This window comes from Prionailurus bengalensis, chromosome C1 (assembly GCF_016509475.1).
Source record: "Prionailurus bengalensis isolate Pbe53 chromosome C1, Fcat_Pben_1.1_paternal_pri, whole genome shotgun sequence".
NCBI lineage: Eukaryota > Metazoa > Chordata > Mammalia > Carnivora > Felidae > Prionailurus > Prionailurus bengalensis.
The window spans coordinates 219749600-219768398 of NC_057345.1; the positions used below are offsets into that span (position 1 = coordinate 219749600).

The 18799-nt window shown below is 58.1% G+C and overlaps 1 protein-coding gene across 2 annotated transcripts in view; it reads left to right on the forward strand.

Annotated features, from left to right (window-relative positions):
- The first annotated feature begins 426 nt into the window (after positions 1-426).
- RAMP1 (receptor activity modifying protein 1) overlaps positions 427-18799 on the forward strand; it is a 47717-nt gene continuing 29344 nt past the window's right edge. The window contains exons 1-3 of one of the 2 annotated variants that reach the window (XM_043578323.1): positions 458-520; positions 3518-3747; positions 18119-18257. In XM_043578323.1, the coding sequence (XP_043434258.1) occupies positions 18133-18257 (125 nt within the window). In that variant the 5' untranslated portion in view covers positions 458-520; positions 3518-3747; positions 18119-18132. Of the gene's footprint in view, positions 521-3517; positions 3748-18118; positions 18258-18799 lie in introns of both variants that reach the window. The other variant, XM_043578322.1, reaches the window with a different exon arrangement.

An 18799-nucleotide genomic window follows, 5' to 3' on the forward strand; every position in this document is an offset into this window, starting at 1 on the left:
GCCCTGGGACTGGCTGTATCCCCCGAGAATCCGAAGTGCCCACACCTTGGGGGAGAGCGAGATGCAGAAAGGAGGTCTTGACCTTTCGCAAAGGAGACCCCCGGGGCAAGAGTGCCCGGAACCTAGGGAGGGGAAGAGGATGGTGCCCGGGTTGAGCCTGAGGTGCCCCGTCTAGAAGACCCTCTCTGGCGTGGAAACGTGTTGGGCGAACACTGCAGGAGAGCCCGCGTGCGCGTCCCAGCGGAGGGTCCCGGGGACCCCGAGCTCGCAGCGCGCGGGGCGGGCTGCTCGCCGCGGGGTCGACCTCCTCCGCGCGCCGGGCCGGCAGCTGCGGGCCGGCCCCGCTGCGCCCCCGCGACCTGCCCGCCCCCGCCCCCAACCCCCTCCGGAGCCGCGGTGGGCGGGGCCAGGAGCGCGCCGCCGCTCCCCGCTCCCGCCCCCGGCGCCTCAGTCCTCCCGGGCGGCTCGGCTCGGCGGCGCGCCATGGCCCGGAGCCTCGGCGGCCTCTGGCTGCTCCTGGGTGAGTAGGGCCGGGGTCCCTCGGGGAAGGTCGGGGGGAGAGGGGCGGCCTGGGGGCCCCGGGAGCTCGCAGGGGCGCGGGCACCTTTCCCGCGCGCGCCCGCGAACTCGCTTCCCCGCACCTGTGCTTGCCGGCCCCGCGCGGGCTTCCGCGTGTTAGCAGGCACCTTGCAGCCTCGGCGCCGGCGCCGGGAACCGGGTCCGCGGCCCATTTATCTAGAAACTAGTTAAAACCGAGAATCTCTGACTGTCTCTCTCATGCAGCACTCGCTGATTTGCAAGTAAACCTCCCTAGGATGTCCTTTGCAAAAATGAGACCAGCCTTCTTCCTCGGGAACGTTTCCAAACCTTCTTGTTGTTGTTTGCTTGTGAACTTGGCACTTCTGTGTGCTAGAAATTCAAAGAGGGACTCTCGGTGAGGAGGCAGAGCATACTCCGCTTTCTGTTTGGGGAGAGATTATAAAACAAACCCAGGGACTAGAGGAACCTGCGCCACAGATTTAGCATAATTTACCTTGAAGTTGTCCTCATGACTTCCCTGTCAATGCTAAGAAACCTTGCTAAACTGCTTTAGCCACTGGACTCACTTCATGTAGTTAGTTACTTTCTAAGAAAAACTAAATACAGGGCACTTAAGCGGAAGAATCCAGCGGCCCGGAGATGCAAGGCCGGCGGCTACTGCCCTGGTACTTGTGGTCTTTCCCCAGAACAGGTGATGTTGGTGGGGAGCACCTGAGTGCGAGTCCTGATGAGGGATGACCGCTGCCCTGATTATGTCGGGGGGGGGGGGAGCAGCTGGGGGCAGTGCGGCTTGTCGGCGGAGGTGGCCCAGGCCACCTGGAGGAGAGGGGCTTAGGAACGCGCAGGAGCCTGGTGGTTGCAGGCTGGCGGAGGAATCTCTCGCATTTATTAAAACCCTTAGCATCTGCTTCCCTGCAATGCAATCTGAAAACTGATCTTGCCTCTTAAAGTGTCTTGGCCGAGGTTCTGTGTAAAGCAAAATCTTACAGTATTATTCTACCCTTTTGTGTTGGGATCCATTTGGCTTGACATGGAACTTACTGTTTCAGTTTCCTAAGAAATGAACGTGTCCCTGCTAACAAGGCAGGAAGCCGGGTCGTGTCTCTTTTCTTTTAAGGCAACTGACTAAATGTCCTCACTGCTGTCCAGAAGCTGCACCCCCTAAAGCCTGTGTAAATAAACACTATTGTCATGATCACATGTAAAGTCTTTCCTTGTTTACCAAGAAAGTAATACATGTTCTGGAAGTTCAAAGTCCTGTAATCTTAACATTATTCTGAGTGGTCTGGCTAATGTTTGTATCTTTATTTTCCAAATAAACGCCGCTTTACGAGGTTATCAGTAAATTAATGTCACTGGAGCCGAGCAGTAATTAGTAGAATTACGGAGCCCACAGTGTTTTCTTCCCAAATTATAGCAGTAGCCAGATCTCCCTTGGTGATGCAGATTTTGCTACCCAAAATAGCAATGTGGAATTTCTTTTTCTTTTTTTTTTAAGTATGCTAGTCCATAGGCTCAAGAACTTAACCGTAACAGTTTTATAACCAAGCTGTTGTAAGCCTGGACTTGGTGTATACGCTCGTGTTTACAGAAGACTGGTATGACCGCATGCATTTTGTAAATTTTAAGTATAGCCACTGAAAAGTTTTTCATCAATCGGAAGAGAAGGACGTTTCCAGAGGAGCCAGGGTTATTCTGGGATGGCTGTGTTTGTTGGAAACCCCTGTATCTGTGAGCCCGCCCTCACCCGGTGTGCTGGCTGATGCCGTCTTCAGTGACATGCTTGTCTGTCACCTGACCTGGGAAGCAGGTGCCCTCCCTGGTGTGCAGGGAGGCGGGGGTGGGGGGGCGCTTTGAGGGTTTTCTTGCAAGGCTGCCGTATTTATTGAAATATATGACTCGATGTAAATACACGTATAAATGTTTGGGACTGACTGGGATGTCGCAGGAAATACAATAAATGTGTCTACTTTAGATTGTGGTGCTGGTTTCAGTCTGGAGACAGTTCTAACCCTGGAATCCAAAGCTGAAGGATTCTTGTTTGCTAATCAACTCGGCGTGTTTGTTTACTCTCCCTGGGTATTTAACCGCAGGGAGAGAAATTTCTGGATTTTTGTCTCCCTCCCGTAGGCACGTTACGGTCAGGCCCAGGCCAGAGCTGTTGAGAGAGCTTGTACCCACGCTGCAAGTTGTAGTGAGCCTCCTGCCAAGGGAATGTTTTCGGTGGAGTCCTTCCTTATGGCAAATAGCTGGTTCTGTTCCTCCAGATTCCAGCCCCCCCTCCCCCCCCCCCCCGCCGCCGCCCGGAATGAGCCGATTCTACAGCTTCTCCTCAGTTAAAATGTGGGTCTGGCAGAGCATGTGATGTGGTTGCCGCTTGTGGTGTGAATGCCAGCGCTGAGCCCCCAAGAGTGGAGCCCCCAGGTTTGGCTGCCAGCGTCCCCAGCCCTGGGGCGGGCAGAGCCCTTCCTTCCCGAGGCCAGGCCCACCCGGCATGGGGGGGCTCTCCCCTCCCTGGGCCCCGACTCAGGCCTGTCCGCCAGGGTTGCCTCAGGGAGGGCAGGGGACCCTGGCTGCTGGAGCCATGGGAAAAGCGGGCTCCCTCCCCTCGGTTGGATCTCTGAGCCCGGCTGTCACATCCCATCCTGTGAGCTGCGGGTGGGGGGACCATGACAACACAGACGGACAGGTGCCTGCTGCACAGCAGGCAGCAGTGAGCTCTGAGGGCTTGGAAACCCTGCCGGGAGCCTCTTCTCTCCCAGGCCTCAGGGAAGGCATCCTGAGGGTGTGTGGCAGGGACGAGGAGAGCAGCAGTGGGAAGGGGAGAGGGGAGCCGGGTGGAGGAGGCCCCGTGCCCGCCTGCCTCTGCACGCCAGAGAGACAGGTGATGCTGAGAGAGGGGATGCCCGCCCCCCTCACACACAGAGCCCCCCCGGTGAGGTGGCCTGGTCACCAGACCTGCCTCCCTCCGTGACAGGATGACCCCCGCCGCTGAGTGACGTTCTGGAGAACTCACGGGCTCTCAGTGAGGACGGTTATGTCAGCACAGCGGCCCAGGAGGGCTCCCGACCTAAACAGGACCGTATTCATGTTAACATAATGAGGTGATTGTTGTCCGTGGAGAAGATTTTTTTCCCCCGAAGATTGTTTTATTTCAGTATTTTCCTTGCCACGGAAAGACCTCACTTCCATCATCATCTGAAGCATGTAAGCACCCTCCCTGGGAGCGCCTCCCACCCCCACCGGGAGACGCACCAACCAGGCCGTGGGGGGGCAGAGGCCTCGCTTCCTTTGTTCCTCATCAGGCCTCACGCTGCCTCCTTTATTTGGTCCTCTGATGCCGCCCTCCCTGCCATGGGCGGTCCCCACAGTGGATTCTGGGACCTCTCCCGCCTGGCCTTGCTTGCCCCCTGCCCCCCAGCGCATGGCCCCCCTTCCAGATGTCTGCCTGCCTCTGGGAAGCCTTCCCCGGCTGCCCCTCCTGCCACCCCTGGGGTGGGCAACCATCTTCCCACCGGGTCACTCACAGGGGCTGGGGTGCAGGGGACCTGGCTAGCACCCACCGTGCTCTCCCGGGCTCTGCACCTCCTGTGCCCACAAGGCCCACCAGGAAGGAGTCTTCCTGAGCCACACGTGCCTGGGAGGGCAAAAGGCAGCAATTGGCCCAGGGAAAGAATTGCATACCAATGACCGCCATATTGTCACATACTCTGACCCGTGGTCAACTAGAATTCAAGCAGTTCACATATCACGAAGCAAAACCGCATGTCACAGAGGGAAGAGGTCCAGAAGGCATAATCACTTAAACAGAAACCTGGTGACACTGATACCCAAGGTTGGCTTTCTCTGTGTGTGTGTGTGTGTGTGTGTGTGTGTTTATTGCCTCTAGAAGATTCCATGGGTGGGATGGTCAGAGGAAAGATGGCTGCTGGCTGGGTAGGTGGACAGATAGGAGAGCGAAACCGTTTCTCCCGGAAACTCCTATGTGCCCTGTAGCTCAAGTAGGTCGTGTTGTGTCATGACAGGAAAGGGGTTCTAGTAGGTAGCCCACTGCTGGAGGCTGCCCTGTTCAGCTTTGGACAGCCCCTCACCCCCGCAAGAATGGCCCAGCACCAACGTCTATGGGGCCAAGGCTGAGAAGCCCTTCCGTGTAAACACATAAACAGTGCTCTTTGCGCGAAAGGAAATAAGCCACGGGGGTAGAGCTGGAGGTGGGGGCCCTTCTCCCGAGCCCTGAGCGGTTTTGGAAGAGCCCTCCAGATCCCCAGGGTGGTTATGCAGAGGCCTGAATCTTGGAACTTTCCAGAAGCCTTGACGGCTGAAGTGTGGCGAGAGGAGGGCTTTGAGCAAGGCGGGCGCTCGAGGCGGACCCGAGCCTGTGGGCCAGGGTGAGCCGTCCAGATTTCATCCCAGGGCAGTGGGGAAGCCTGAAGCGTGTTTAGTGGTTTGGGAGAGCTGTGGGCTGCTGTGCTTCGGCGGGTTGGAGGCAGGGACCGGCAAGGGCTGGAGCGATGGGGGTGCAGCCAGGGGTTTGAGGTGGCAGGAGTGAGGGACGCGCCATGGGTTTGGGTGTGGGCCGCAAGGAAGCAGGGAGGCATCGGGAGCCACCGGGCGCCTGGCAGAGGCGGCGGGTGGGGGTGCACCGCGGGGCTGGCGGGGAGGACGCATGGCCCCCACTTAAATTCAGACTGCAGATAAACGACCGACCGTTTTAGTATAAGCCTGTCTCGTGCCATACTTCTAAATACTCATGCTTAGCTGACATTCACATTTACTTGGACGTCCTGTATTTTTATTTGCTGAAGCTGGGAGCCCCAGTCACAGCAGCCACGTTGGGCTAGCTATCCCCCTTGGACAGTAAGGGACAATGGCAGGTAGGCCGGTGTCCACACAAGCGCAGGGCCCAGAAGAGAGGTATGGCCGCGAGAGACATCTGGGGATAACATCACAGTCGGGAAGGTGTGCGAAGCACAGACAGAAGGGATGAAGACGGGTGCTGGCCGGGGACTAGCAGTCAAGGCCACGGAGAGGAGACAGATGTGGCTGCAGGGTGCCACTGGGCACTTTGACAGGGGCAGCATCCGTGGGGCCCCTGAGAGAAGGGTCAGCCGGGGTCAGCCAGAGAGCCTGCCGACCTCAGGTTCCCTCTGGGGCGCCCTGGTTTTAAATATGCAGATCTCTCAGGGGTGCCTGGGTGGCGCAGTCAGTTAAGCGTCCGACTTCAGCCAGGTCACGATCTCCCGGTCCAGGAGTTCGAGCCCCGCGTCGGGCTCTGGGCTGATGGCTCAGAGCCTGGAGCCTGTTTCCGATTCTGTGTCTCCGTCTCTCTCTGCCCCTCCCCCTTTCATGCTCTGTCTCTCTCTGTCCCAAAAATAAATAAACGTTGAAAAAAAAATTTTTTTAAATAAATAAATAAATAAATATGCAGATCTCTGGTCCACCTGGGCCGTCTGCCCATTTTCTAGCTAAGTGGCTATTGGGGTTTGAATGGCAGTTGCTCTGATTTATTGACTGATCGGGGAGGATTCACATCAAGACCAGCTGGTTAGGAAGCCACACTCAGTACCTCCCCCCTCCAGCAGGACCCCGTTTCCCCCGCGGGTTCCTAGCGATTACTGCAAATGGGCGCCCCTCCCCTATTTATGTTCTAACTGGCCGCTGCTGTCCTCTAGGCTCCTCGTACGTTTGTGGTGTGGTTGGTTGGCCTCTCTCCCCGCCCTCGGTGTCTGGCAGGGCCGTCTTCTGGCTTTGTTTCCGACCTTCTCCGCCTTGACTTTTTCAGACACGTCATGAGATCGTCTCGGGGACCCTTCACTTTGTTTTCTGCTCCCACTGGCTGGGACGGTGTCTCTTCCGCCAGCAGCGTCCCAAACCTTCGGTCTTTCTCCTTCGGGAGCAAGATGCTTTTTATGTCATGTTGTCTCAGCTGGGTGAGCGGGGGAGGAAGGAAGGAGAACGAGCCTTCTTTCCATGTGTGAGCTCTGTTTTCTTGATGTGAAGGAAGAACCACTAACTGCAACCACACTAACAGCGGGAGGAGTTGGGAGCTCTCTGTGGCGGGGGGGGGGGGGGGGGCTGCTGGCGCCACGGAGAGGGGGGCACAGGTGGAGAGGAGGTCTGCCATGCGAGTCTCGAGCCTTTCTGGGACAAACGGGGTCTCCCCAGGTGCCCGTGCAGACCCAGGAGTCTGCCGACCGCTGCTCGTCTTGTGTTTTGCTCCGTCATCGCTAGGTCAGGTGGCTTCAGTGCGTGGCGTTAGTGGCACTGGGTTCTCTTCCCAAAAGACGTGCGAGAACTTCCACCCCTTCCGTCTGTATCGGAGCAGTTTGCGAGGCGCAAATGAGAGACATCCCCCAAGAGCTGAGGACCCCCATTTCCACCCCAGAAAACCATCTGGGTGGAGCCCCTTTGGGGCTGAAGAGAGCAGACTCTCATGGGTACGGGTCCGCCTGGGTTTCCTGTTTCTCACGGCAAGGACCCTGTTTCACATTTTCTGTGAACTTGTCCATTTTATCCAATGTGTAACGATACAGACAATTATCTTATTTTTCTACTTGTGCCTGTGGACATTTGCCCTTTTTCGGCCCGATTCGCGAACTGAGGGTTTCGCGTTGTTCCTTGACGGACGTGGACACGCTGGATCTCTGTCATCTGTCCCCCAGCCCCACCCCCAGCAGACCAGTTCTTTCTCCTCAAATGCTGAACCCGTTTGCTGTTCTTCTTAGCAGTGAAACTTGTCCAGTCCATTCTCTGCTGGGCCTCTTGGCCGCCTTCCCCAAGTGTCTGTCTTGTGGCCGTTGTTAACATTTTCTAGATTTTCCGTGTGTGTGGCTTCAGTTTCCTCCTTAGCCTCTGAATTCTTTGGAAGCAAGTTTTTTAAAAATCTCAACTGCTCAGATTTTTTGGTTTCTGTTTCAGATTCTGCGTCTCCTTCTCTCCCTGACCCTCCGCCATTCATGCTCTGTCTCTCTCTGTCTCAAAACTAAATAAACGTTAAAAATAAAAAAAATACATAACATAAGATTTACCACCTTACCCGTGTAAAGGTTCTGTGGCACAAAGTACGTTCACGTTGTCGGGCAGCCATCCTCATCATCCATCTCCAGAACTTTCTCGTCTCCCCAGACTGTAACTCTGCCATTAAACGCTAACTCTTCATAAACACAAACACCCCCTGCCCCACCCCCGCCATCTACTTTCTGTCCCTAGGAATGTGTACTTCACAGGAGCGAACTCATACAGTACTGTCTTTTTGTGGCTGGCTTGTTTCACTGAGCCTGGTATCTTCAGGATTCACCCACCAGCAGCATATGGCAGGATTTCCTTCCTTTTCCAGGCTGAATTAGGGCGCCTGGGTGGCTCAGTCAATTAAGTGTCCCACTTTAGCTCAGGTCATGATCTTGCGGCTCATGAGTTCGAGCCCCGCGTCGGGCTCTGGGCCGACAGCTCGGAGCCTGGAGCCTGCTTCCGATTCTGTGTCTCCCTCTCTCTCTCTGCCCCTCTCCCGCTTGTTCTCTCTCTCTCTCTCTTTCTCTCTCTCAAATATTTAAAAAAAAAAAAAGTATAGATAGGCTGCGTTTTTATCTGTTCATCTGTTGGACACCTGTGTGGCTCCCGGCGTCTGACTGTCACGAGTCGTGCCGCTGTGAACACGCGTGTGCACGTATCTGTTCGAGACCCTGCTTTCACATCTTTTGTGTGTCTGCCAGGAAGTGGGGTTGCTGGCTCAGATGGTAGTTCTGTGTTTACTCTACTTTCCCGGAACTGCCATGCTGGTTCCCACGGCAAGGGCACCATTTTGCATTCCGTCAGCAATGCTCAAGCGTTCCAGCTTGTCCACATGCTCACCAACACGTGTCGTTTTCTGGTTTTCTGAACGTAGCCATCCTGGCAGGTGCAAGGTGCCCGTCACTGCTTTCCAGGTGGAATTTAACTCTGTCAGCGATGATACTCTGGTTTATCAGTTTTTAGTCTGACGTTGTCTGACTCCACTGCCCGGTCTTTGGGTGTTATTCTGTGTCGGTTAGGTTTCGGGCCCGCTTTAGCATCCCATTTTCTCATGGATGGGGGGGACACGTGAACAGGTGCCCCCACGTCTAGCACAGAGCAGGCACTTCTGGCGGGGAGGGAAGGAGGGAGGCGGGGTCTCTGGGCCAGAGCAAGGGGATGGTGGGCTGGGTCTGCCAGGAGGATCCTGGTCAGGTGACAAGCAGAGAACCTGCTTGATAAAGGCGTCATTGGAGAAACTGCCGTTTGAATGGCGAATGAAACGGGGCTGCGGCCTAGAGGACTTTTCCTTTCTCCCTTGACTGGCTTCTCAGAGAAGAGCCGGGGCTGGGGATTCCTCCTGCTGGGGATGGAGAGTCTTTTGGGGGGCAGACGGGACCCCTGGAGGGCAGTCAGTGTGTTCGGAGGGAAGCACAGCAGTGGTGACATGCCCAGAGACCACGTGGGGAATGCCGGAAAGGACCGCGGCAACCACACAGGGGCTGGCACTGGGGCCTCCTGCCCGCTGGGGACAGGGCTTGGTGACTGAAGGGCCTGGTCCGGGGGAGCCAGAGAAACCAGCCATGAGGGAGGCAGGAGCAGGTGCTCCGAGACGCCGGGAGCTCCTCCCTCAGGGCCTGGGCACCTCAACCTCTAGAACACTTGTCTCCAGGCCTTCCTGGTCCCGCCCCGTCGGTGCCATCCTGAGACCACCTCCCCCAGGGAGCCCCCTGCACTGTGGTTTATTTGTAAATCGAACACCTGCGCCAGTGCCCTGCGTTGTCATTAAACACACACCAAATAGCCTTCTTTGACAGGTGAGCTCTGAAAATTGGTTTATAAAATCACAGAATTCCTTTTGCCCTCCTCTGGTGGTACCACAAGTCCCTTCAGGATGCCAGTGATGGCCGTGGGATTGAGTCTGGGTGCCGGCCCCTCCAGGACTCCGAGGGCCCCTCTGGGCCGTCTGTCCTCACCTTGACCTCTCCGCTGGTGCCCCTCTGTGGGAGCGGTCCTCCCAGTGAGGTGGGGGGGGGAGGTCTGCACCTGCTTCCCTCGGCACTGCACGCCGCCAGGCATCGCTATCGGTGGCTGGGTGGCCATCCATCACGAGCAAGACCCCTCTCGACCGCTCATGGGGAGGATGGCCCCGAGGAAGCCGGCCTGCAGAGATGCCTCCCTTCAAAACTCCTGTGGACGTCGGTCATCCACAGGCTTTGGGGCCGCCTTAGGGGTCCCTGGCACTGAGCTGGCCAGCCTCACTGTCTCTCCCAGGTGTCCTGAGAGGAGCAAGTCAAGGATTGCCTCCTGGCTGCACCACTCCTGGGCTGTGTGACTCTGGGCAGGTCTCTTAACCTCTCTGAGCCCCCACTGTCTCCATCTGTTAAGAAAACCTGCCGTACTGGTTATTTGCAAGGATTAACTAGACCGATGCCTGTAGAGGGCTTAGGACAGGACTTGGCCACTTGAGGCGTGGTTGTCGCCACCCTGGGCGGGCGTCCCCAGCGCGCAGCCATCCCCAGCGTGAGCCGTGGGAGGAGAACCACTTCTGGAAGTGGCGCGTAACGGACCTAGAGCCGGGCCTTCTTTCTACCCATGATGCCCAGCTTGCTTCCAAAAAAAATACAGATGGTGGCTCTTGGCGGAGACACAGATATCCTCAGGCGCCCAAATGTGACATGGTATCGTGTCCCCCAGCACCAGCACCCTCTACAAGAGGTGAAAGAACAGTATTTAAAAGGAGAGACGAGAAGACCATCTCCTAAGACCCAAGGCACTCTGAGCTTTCTAGAAGCCAGAAGAGGCCTGAGAAGGGAAGCGGGCCGTCACCGGCGAGGAGTGCGAGGTGTCCCAGCGCATTCACACCTTCGCTTTCCATGCCGTCGGCCCCCGAGCTCCCCAGAAGCCGCTGCAGGTGGACACCGTGTTCGGGGAGGTGCAGGCCCCGAGCTCCTGCATTCAGCTCAGGACCGGGTCCTCCCGGCAGCCGCCCCGGGGTCAGAGGAGGGCTGTGCACTGGGCAGCCAGGAAGGGATGGCTCGCAGGGCCTTGACGCCCGAGTAGGGAGTTTTTACTGGACACACGAGAGGTTTAATTTCTTTTTCAGTGGGTTGTCATCTTGGTTTTTGTTTTCATTTGTCAGAATAGGCTGACGGATGAGGGCAGTGTGTTCAAACCGAGTTCCGAGTGCGTCATTCCCTGGGGCACTCGGTGACAGGCCAGGCATGTAGCGTCCTGGGGATTTGGCTCCCGAGGGGGTATCCTGGGGAAGTGGGTGGCTCTCCCTGCTGGCACCACTGTAGCAGGGGCCTGCGGAGTGAGGATCTTCCCGATGGTGATTAGAAGATCTGGAAAGAGCAAAGAGGTAACATTTTACCAATCGTGTGTTTTTGTGGGATTTTTAAACTGTTTTTTAAGTTTATTTATTTTGAGAGAGAGAGAGAGAGAGCGAGCGAGCAGGGGAGGGACGGAGAGAGAATCCCAAGCAGGCTCTACGTCGTCAGCATGGAGCCTGACCTGGGGCTCGATCCGATCTCACAAACCGTGAGATCATGACCTGGGCCGAGATCAAGAGTGGGACACTTAACTGAGCCACCCGGGCACCCCTGCACTTAGTATTTTTAAACAGTTGCACTGAGGTGTAACTGACCTAGAGTAAACTGAATATGTTTGAAGTGTACAATTTGGAACGTTCGGACATACCTTCGGACTCAAGACAGTGAGCCCCTGAAAGTGTCCTGGCCCCTCCCAGTCTCCCCCTCCTGCACCTCCCATGTCCTTCCCCACCATCACCCCTACAGGCCACTGGGTTCAGGCCTCCAGTGTCCTGTGAGTTGCTAAGGGAGGCTCATGTCGAAAACCCCACCAAGGTGGGCTGTTCATTTTGAAGTGGGATCGCTTCCATGAAAACACGTCCTCTGGAAAGCATTAGCCCACCTGGTGCAGGAGGTTCCCATTTCACAGACAGAGAAACTGAGGCCCAAGAGGTGAAGAAGCCTGCCCGGGCCCCAAGCGAGGCCTCCTCTATCTGGGGTCTCTGGAGGCTCGCAGGCTGCACTCCCCCTTCCCCCACTCACGGGCACCTCTGGGGGGTCTGTACTTCAGCCTCCAGCCGGGTCACCCTGCAGGAAGGCCTCCCTGCAGCTGCCCCTCCCCCAGCCCACCCCCCCACCCACCCTTCACCCCAGCCGCCCCCCGACTGCAGCTCTGGAGGACGGTGTGGGCTCTCGGGTTCTCCCTCTGCAAATAGGAAATCAGCCAGAGCAGGATGGGCCCTTCCTGCCAGATCCGCAGGCACAGACCAGGGACCCGCAAAACGGGACATATCGGGTTCACATGCTGGGCCCCTTGTGTCTCATTGGAAAACCTGATATTGAAGGTCTCTCAGTGCACCTGTCCTGCAGCCCTGAAGCCCAGGGTCCCCCAGGGGAGCCCGGCCTCCCTGTCTTTCCGGCCCCCGGTCACCTTGCCTGAGGGTCCCGCTGCCCTTGTGTGGCCACCATTGCTGCTCAGGTCAGGGGCGTTTTCCGCTGTGGAGAGAGGGAGCTCGTTCTTGGAATTCTCCCTAAAAGGACACCTAATTCTTGACGAACGCACATGCCAGGGAAGGCTGCTGTCCTGACACGCCGAGGACGGAATGCTATCTGCTCACGGCCTCCGCACACGGCCTTTTAAAGACAGAGTTACGAGTGATTTCGTTCGCAACCACACAGGAACAGAACCCATCTGGCCCCAAACAGCGGGGTTTAAAACTTCTGGCAGTTTTAGTCAGTTAAAACGGTAAGGTACTCTCTCTCCAAGGAAAGAAACCCCATGAGGCTTGTTTAAGAAAAAGGGGTGCCTGGGTGGCTCAGTGGGTCAAGCGTCCTGACTCGGCTCAGGTTTGTGGGTTCGAGCCTCCTGTCGGGCTCTGCGCTGACAGCACGGAGCCTGCTTGGGATTCTAACTCTCTCTCTCTCTCTCTCTCAAAATAAATAAATAAACATTAAAAGAAGAGGAAAGAAAACCACCTCAAACCAGGCACCTGGGCGGCTCAGTCAGTGCAGCCCCTCCGTCCTGTTAGTGTCTCTGTCCCCGGTTCCTCAGGTGCTCCCCAGGAGCCCCCTGGGGTTTCTGTCACCCGTGGCCGAGCATCCTGACCGAGAAGCACGTTCATCTTTGCCCTGAATCTGACCCTTCCCGCACAGGAGGGGAGCCCACGATGGAAGCGCCCTAGCTTCCCTCTCCACAGAACACCCGCTGACCCTCTGGTCAGCCAGTGTCACTGTCCCAACGACAGAGGACAGATGTTAACGTGCACGCACGTCAGAGAGGGTGGGAGAGGCGGGGCAGCAGATACTGTTCTGGGAAAACAGAGCTGCTCCAGCCCCCAAATGAGGCTGAGGAAGTGGCCAGGGGAACGGCTGGGGACAGCTGGGACCTCTCGGAGGAGGAGGCCACAGCCACGGACAGGCCACGCTTGGGGAAAGGCGTCTGTTCCCAGTGGGGAGATAGGCAGGGTGCTGGGGGCAGCGAGGGCTGGGGACAGAGGGGTGACTCTTGGAATGGGGCTGGATGGGCACCTTGGAATTCCTTCCAGAAGCTGGTGTCCTAGCACCCCTGAGCTACCTGTGAGCCCCCAGCACCTCTCTGTCCACGGCCAGCGGGCTTTCTCAGGGGTACCCTCGCCCTGCTCGCGTGGGATCCGTGGGGCACCCGCCGGGGCTGTTGGGAAGTGGCAGGAACAGAGGGGTGGGGGGCTCCTGAGGGCAGGACTCCTGAGGGCTCCCAGAGAGCCCCAGGGATGTGCTGTGGCCTCCTGGCCTCCACTGGCACGCGCCCCGGCGGGGGGGCCCTCCTTCCCGGAGCATCGAGGGAGGCCTGGACTGGCCCGCACGTGGGTCCTGGCCTCGGGAGACCCTCCAGGAAGCGGACACAGGGATGGCCGCGGCTCAGACTTCTGCTGCCTGGCCTCCCCTCTACCTCTGCCTTCGTGGGGTTTGTTGTGTGTTTTGTTCGGGTTTAATTTTTCTTTCGCTGCTCTGGAATGTCGCTTTGTCAGCTTTGACCCACTCTATGATGTGTGCAGCCTGGGGCCTGTCACGTAATTAGTTCAGTGGCCGAGTTCTCTCTCCCACGCCCGTCTCACGTTCTGGCGGAATCAGTGGGGGCTCGGGGGTCTTCAGATAAACCCTCTGAAAGAGCGTGGAGCCCGTGGATGCCTCTGGGGGCGCCTTGCCGTATCTCTTCCTGGGACCCACAGGGTATCAGTCCCCTCTGACCACAGTCCTCCCCTGACCCTGAGTCTCTGACTCTGCAGGGGCACGTTGTGTGTGGGTGCACACTTGTGGCTGGACACCTGTCCCCTTCCCGAGAGCTCTTGTTGCCTTGAGGGGATAGCTCTTGCCCACTTTGAGACATCCTGGCCTCTCTTCCAGGAGCACAGGCCCTGACCAGCCTCCCAGTACCTGGGACTCTGGGAGGGCCAGGGGAGGTCACACCCGAGGGGACTTCAGGGCATTGCTGTCAGTGCTCCCAGGTGGCCTCCAGGGCTGGCCTGCCCTCCAGCTCCTCAGTGTCAGTCTCCTCTTCACTCATGTTTAAGGCTGCCAGTCAGCTCTGTTACCTTACCCAAGACTGTTCTTTACCGCTTCCTCTCCCAGTTTGACACCTTACTCTGTGAGCCAGCTGTCACCTCTGCCCAGGGCTTCAGCTTCCCATTCAACACTCCATTCTAGCACAGCTGTGGGCTGGGTCCTATCTATCCACCTACCCACCCATCCATCCATCCGTTCATCCATCCACCACCCACCCACCCATCCATCCATCTACCCACCCATCCACCCACCCATCTGTCCATCCACCCACCCCATCTATCTACCCACCCATCTGTCCATCCATTCATCCATCCATCCACCCACCCATCCATTCATCCATCCATCCATCCATCCATTCAACTGTCTATCCACCCACCCACCCACCCACCCATCTACTCACCACCTGTCCATCCATCCACCCAACTAGCTTCCCACCCATCTGTCCATCCAATCATCCATCTATGCACCCACCCACCCATGCATCCATTCATCTATCTACCCATCCACCCATCCATCCGTCCATGCACCCATCCATTCATCCATCCATCTATCCACCACCCATCCATCCATCCATCCATCCATCCATCCACCCACCCACCCACCCAGTCATTCATCTATCCACCCACTCATCCATCCACCCACCCACCTGTCCATCCACCCACTCCATCCATCTACCCACCCATCTGTGCATCCAATCATCCACCCATCCACCCACTCATCCATCCATCCACCCACCTATCCATTCGTCCATCCATCCATCCATCCATCCAACTGTATATCCACCCACCCATCCACTCACCACCTGTCCATCCACCCACCCATCTAGCTTCCCACCCATCTGTCCATCCAATCATCCATCTATGCACCCACCCACCCACCCATGCATCCATCCATCCATCCATCCATCCACCCACTCATCCATCCATCCACCCTCCCAGCCATATGTCCATCCATCCAACCAATCATCCACTCATCCATCCACCCACCTGTTCATCCACCCACCCACCCATCCATCCATCTACCCACCCATCCATCCACCCACCCATCCATTCATCTGTTCATCCATCCACCACCCACCCACCCACCCATCCATCTACCCACCCATCCACCCACCCATCTGTCCATCCAATCATCCATCTATCCACCCACCCATCCATTTTCCATCCATCCATCCATTCAGCTGTCTGTCCACCCACCCACCCACCCATCCACTCACCACCTGTCCCTCCATCCACCCATCTAGCTTCCCACCCATCTGTCCATCCAATCATCCATCTATGCACCTACCCACCCACCCATGCATCTGTTCATCCATCCACCCACTCATCCATCCATCCACCCTCCCAGCCATATGTCCATCCATCCAACCAGTCATCCACTCATCCATCCACCCACCTGTTCATCCACCTACCCATCCATCCATCTACCCACCCATCCACCCACCCCTCCATCCACCCACCCATCCATTCATCTGTTCATCCATCCACCACCCACCCACCCACCCATCCATCTACCCACCTATCCACCCACCCATCTGTCCATCCAATCATCCATCTATGCACCTACCCACCCACCCACGCATGCATTCATCTATCCACCCACTCATCCATCCATCCACCCTCCCAGCCATATGTCCATCCATCCAACCAATCATCCACTCATCCATCCACCCACCTGTGCATCCACCCACCCATCCACCCATTCGTCTGTCTACCCAGCCATGTACCCACCAGGAACACCCATCCAGGAACTCTCCATTGAGCCCCCTGAAGCTGCAGTCTGAAATGGCACTTCACAGCCTGCTGTCATGACCCCCATCTATGACCCCCAACACCTCTCTTCGTCTTCTGCCCTCTCCCCCAGGTCTGCAGTGAAAGAGAGGTCAGGCCCTCCACTATATTGCCCAGCTTCCTGCCTAGTCCCCAACACCTTGGGACTGGGCATTAGCTGAGTTCAGTCAAACCTACACCTCTTCTGGTGTTGGGTCCTTAGGCCTGGTTCTGAGCCCCAAAGCCTCGGTTTCCCGTCTAGTAAGTTGATGATCACAGTAGGACCTGCCTCCAAGATATCTGTGGGTGTGAAGAGCTTGGGCAGTGCTGTGCATTGTAGAGGCCAGAGGACCGTTTCCTTTGCATTTTATTCTTGGAAGACGGAGGCAGAGGGGGCAGGTGTCTGAGGGGCCGTGGGGCGAGCCCACTCAAGTACACACCTCCTTCTAGGCCATGTTTCAGAGTCAGGGACCCCAGAACTCCATACCCAGTGTACCTGCCCTGAGGGCTGCCGGCCTCTCCTCGGGTGGGCTCTTCCTCCCACCTGCGGCCTTATGGGCTGCAAGGGTCAGCTGAGTGTCCACACGTGTCCATGAGGCCCAGCAAGGAGTCCAAGAATTCCTAGTACAACCCTGGCTTCCCAGCTGCGGTCTCCATCCAGGGATTTGGCAAAGCCGTGATGGTAGGGGTGGGGCTGGGGTGCCCTGTGGGCAGAGGGCCAACATTGCCTGGGGGGCAGTAGGTGGGCTGGGCCTCAAAGAGGGAATGTGAAGGACCTCCCACCCTGGCCCTGCACTGTTCCCTAGGGAGGCGGAGAAAGCAGATGTCCAGTGTGGAGAGGAAGAGGAGGGAGGCCTAGGGGTGGGGACCCAGGGGACAGTCTTCCCCACCTGCCCAGCAGCCACCAGAGCCAGTTGTGGGCTTAGGGGGGACGAGGGAATTTTGATCTGGGCAGTGCATTCCCTTAACTTTTTACTTTCGAGCTCATATTTATTAAGCGGGAGGGTAAAACACATTTCACGTCACAGTTTGTCAGCCTGGTTTGTAACTGGTAAGCATCCAGACATAGGGGATGGGAGCAGGGAGCTCCTTGCAGCCAGTAGGCTGTTCCTGGGGCCAAGGGCTGCAGCCTGGACCCCACATTCTGGCCCACGTAGGCCAGAGGCCTGGTGGCATTGAGGGGAGGAGCCTGTGTCTGGTCCTGGGGTCCTCAGTTTGCACATGTATGAAGTGGGGGTGTGGGGAAGTGCATCAGGTGCAAGGGATGGAGTGGTGCATGAGCATCAGACCCAGGCCCGGTGCTGCTTGTGACGGTCAGTCCTGGCCTCGTCCCCACGGAGCACTGGGAGGCGCTGTCAGACCCACTGTCAGCAGGCAGGGACCTTGCTGGGTTCTGCGGTGATGGATGAGCCACAGGCTCCCTCTCCAGGGATTATGTGGAAGTGGGTTCTGGGATGGGTGTGCAGGGAAGACAGGGGAGGATGTGGGGGGGGGGGAGGCAGGGGAGGGTATGGGGGGGGAGGCAGGGGAGGGTGTGCAGTGTGTGGGGGGAGGCAGGGGAGGGTGTGCGGTGTGGAGGGGAGGCAGGTGAGGGTGAGGGGGAAGGCAGGGAACCTAGGACCTGGAACCTGGAACCTAGTTCCCTCAGTCCCCGTGGTCAGCTGAGGGGGAGGGGGAGGCAGGGAGGGGGAGGGGGAAGGGTTGGAGGGTATGGGGGGAGGGGGAGGCAGGGGAGGGTGTGCAGGAAGGCAGGGGAGGGTGTTCGGTGGGGGGGGAGGCAGGGGAGGGTGTGCAGGGACGGCAGGGGAGGGTGTGTGGTGGTGGGGGAGACGGGAAGGTGAGGGAGAAGGCAGGGGAGGGTGTGCGGTGGTGGGGGGAGACGGGAGGGTGAGGGGGAAGGCAGGGGAGGGTATGGGGGGTAGGCAGGGGAGGGTGTGCAGGGAAGGCAGGGGAGGGTATGGGGGGTAGGCAGGGGAGGGTGTGCAGGGAAGGCAAGGGAGGGTATGGGGGGGTAGGCAGGGGAGGGTGTGCAGGGAAGGCAGGGGAGGGTGTGCGGTGGGGGGGGAGGCAGGGGAGGGTGTAGGGGGGAGGCAGGGGAGAGTGGGCGGGGAAGGCAGGGGAGGGTATGGGGGGATAGGCAGGGGAGGGTGTGCAGTGGGGGGGAGGTGGGGGAGGGTGTGCAGGGAAGGCAGGGGAGGGTGGGTGGGTCCCAGAGAGGCTGAAAGTCCCCTGGGCCCTTCGTTGCAGTGCATCACCTCCTCATGGCCACGGCCTGCCAGGACGCCAACTCTGGCGCTCTCCTCCAGGAGCTCTGCCTCACCCAGTTCCAGGTGGACATGGAGGCCATCGGGAAGACGCTGTGGTGCGACTGGGGCGAGACCGTCAAGTGAGTGTCGTGTGGCCCCTGGCGGGAGGGACGTGGCTGGGGTGGGAGCCACAGGGTCTGGTGCAAGGAGCCCGCTCGCGGCCGCGGTGAGGGGTTCTTCGCCAAAGTCTGTGGTGGCGGAATGTGGCCGTGGGCGAAGGAGGGCGCCAGCGATAAGCGAGTGGGGACGGGAGGAGGCCATGTCCACAATGACCCGGGGCCAGGACGGATGGTGGGCCTTGTACAGGGGGAGCTCCGGGAGGGAGGGTTCCGTCTGGGCCATGTCTAGCTGAGATGCTCGTGGCCCATCCACGTGCAGGCGTGCGGGGGACAACAGAGAGCACCGTCTAGTGGCCAAGGGCTGAGTCTCGGTGACAGGAGCCCCAGCTTGCACTGATGGCTCCACTGGTTCCCTCGGTCCCCGTGGTCAAGCTGAGGCTGTTATTCCCACCCTGTTTGGGGCTCCGAGCTTCATCAACCCTTCATGACCTGTGAACCGCCACCAGAGACAGCTGGCACTGAACCCCTTCCCCTTTGTGACTTCAGTTTTTCTGCCAAAGGGC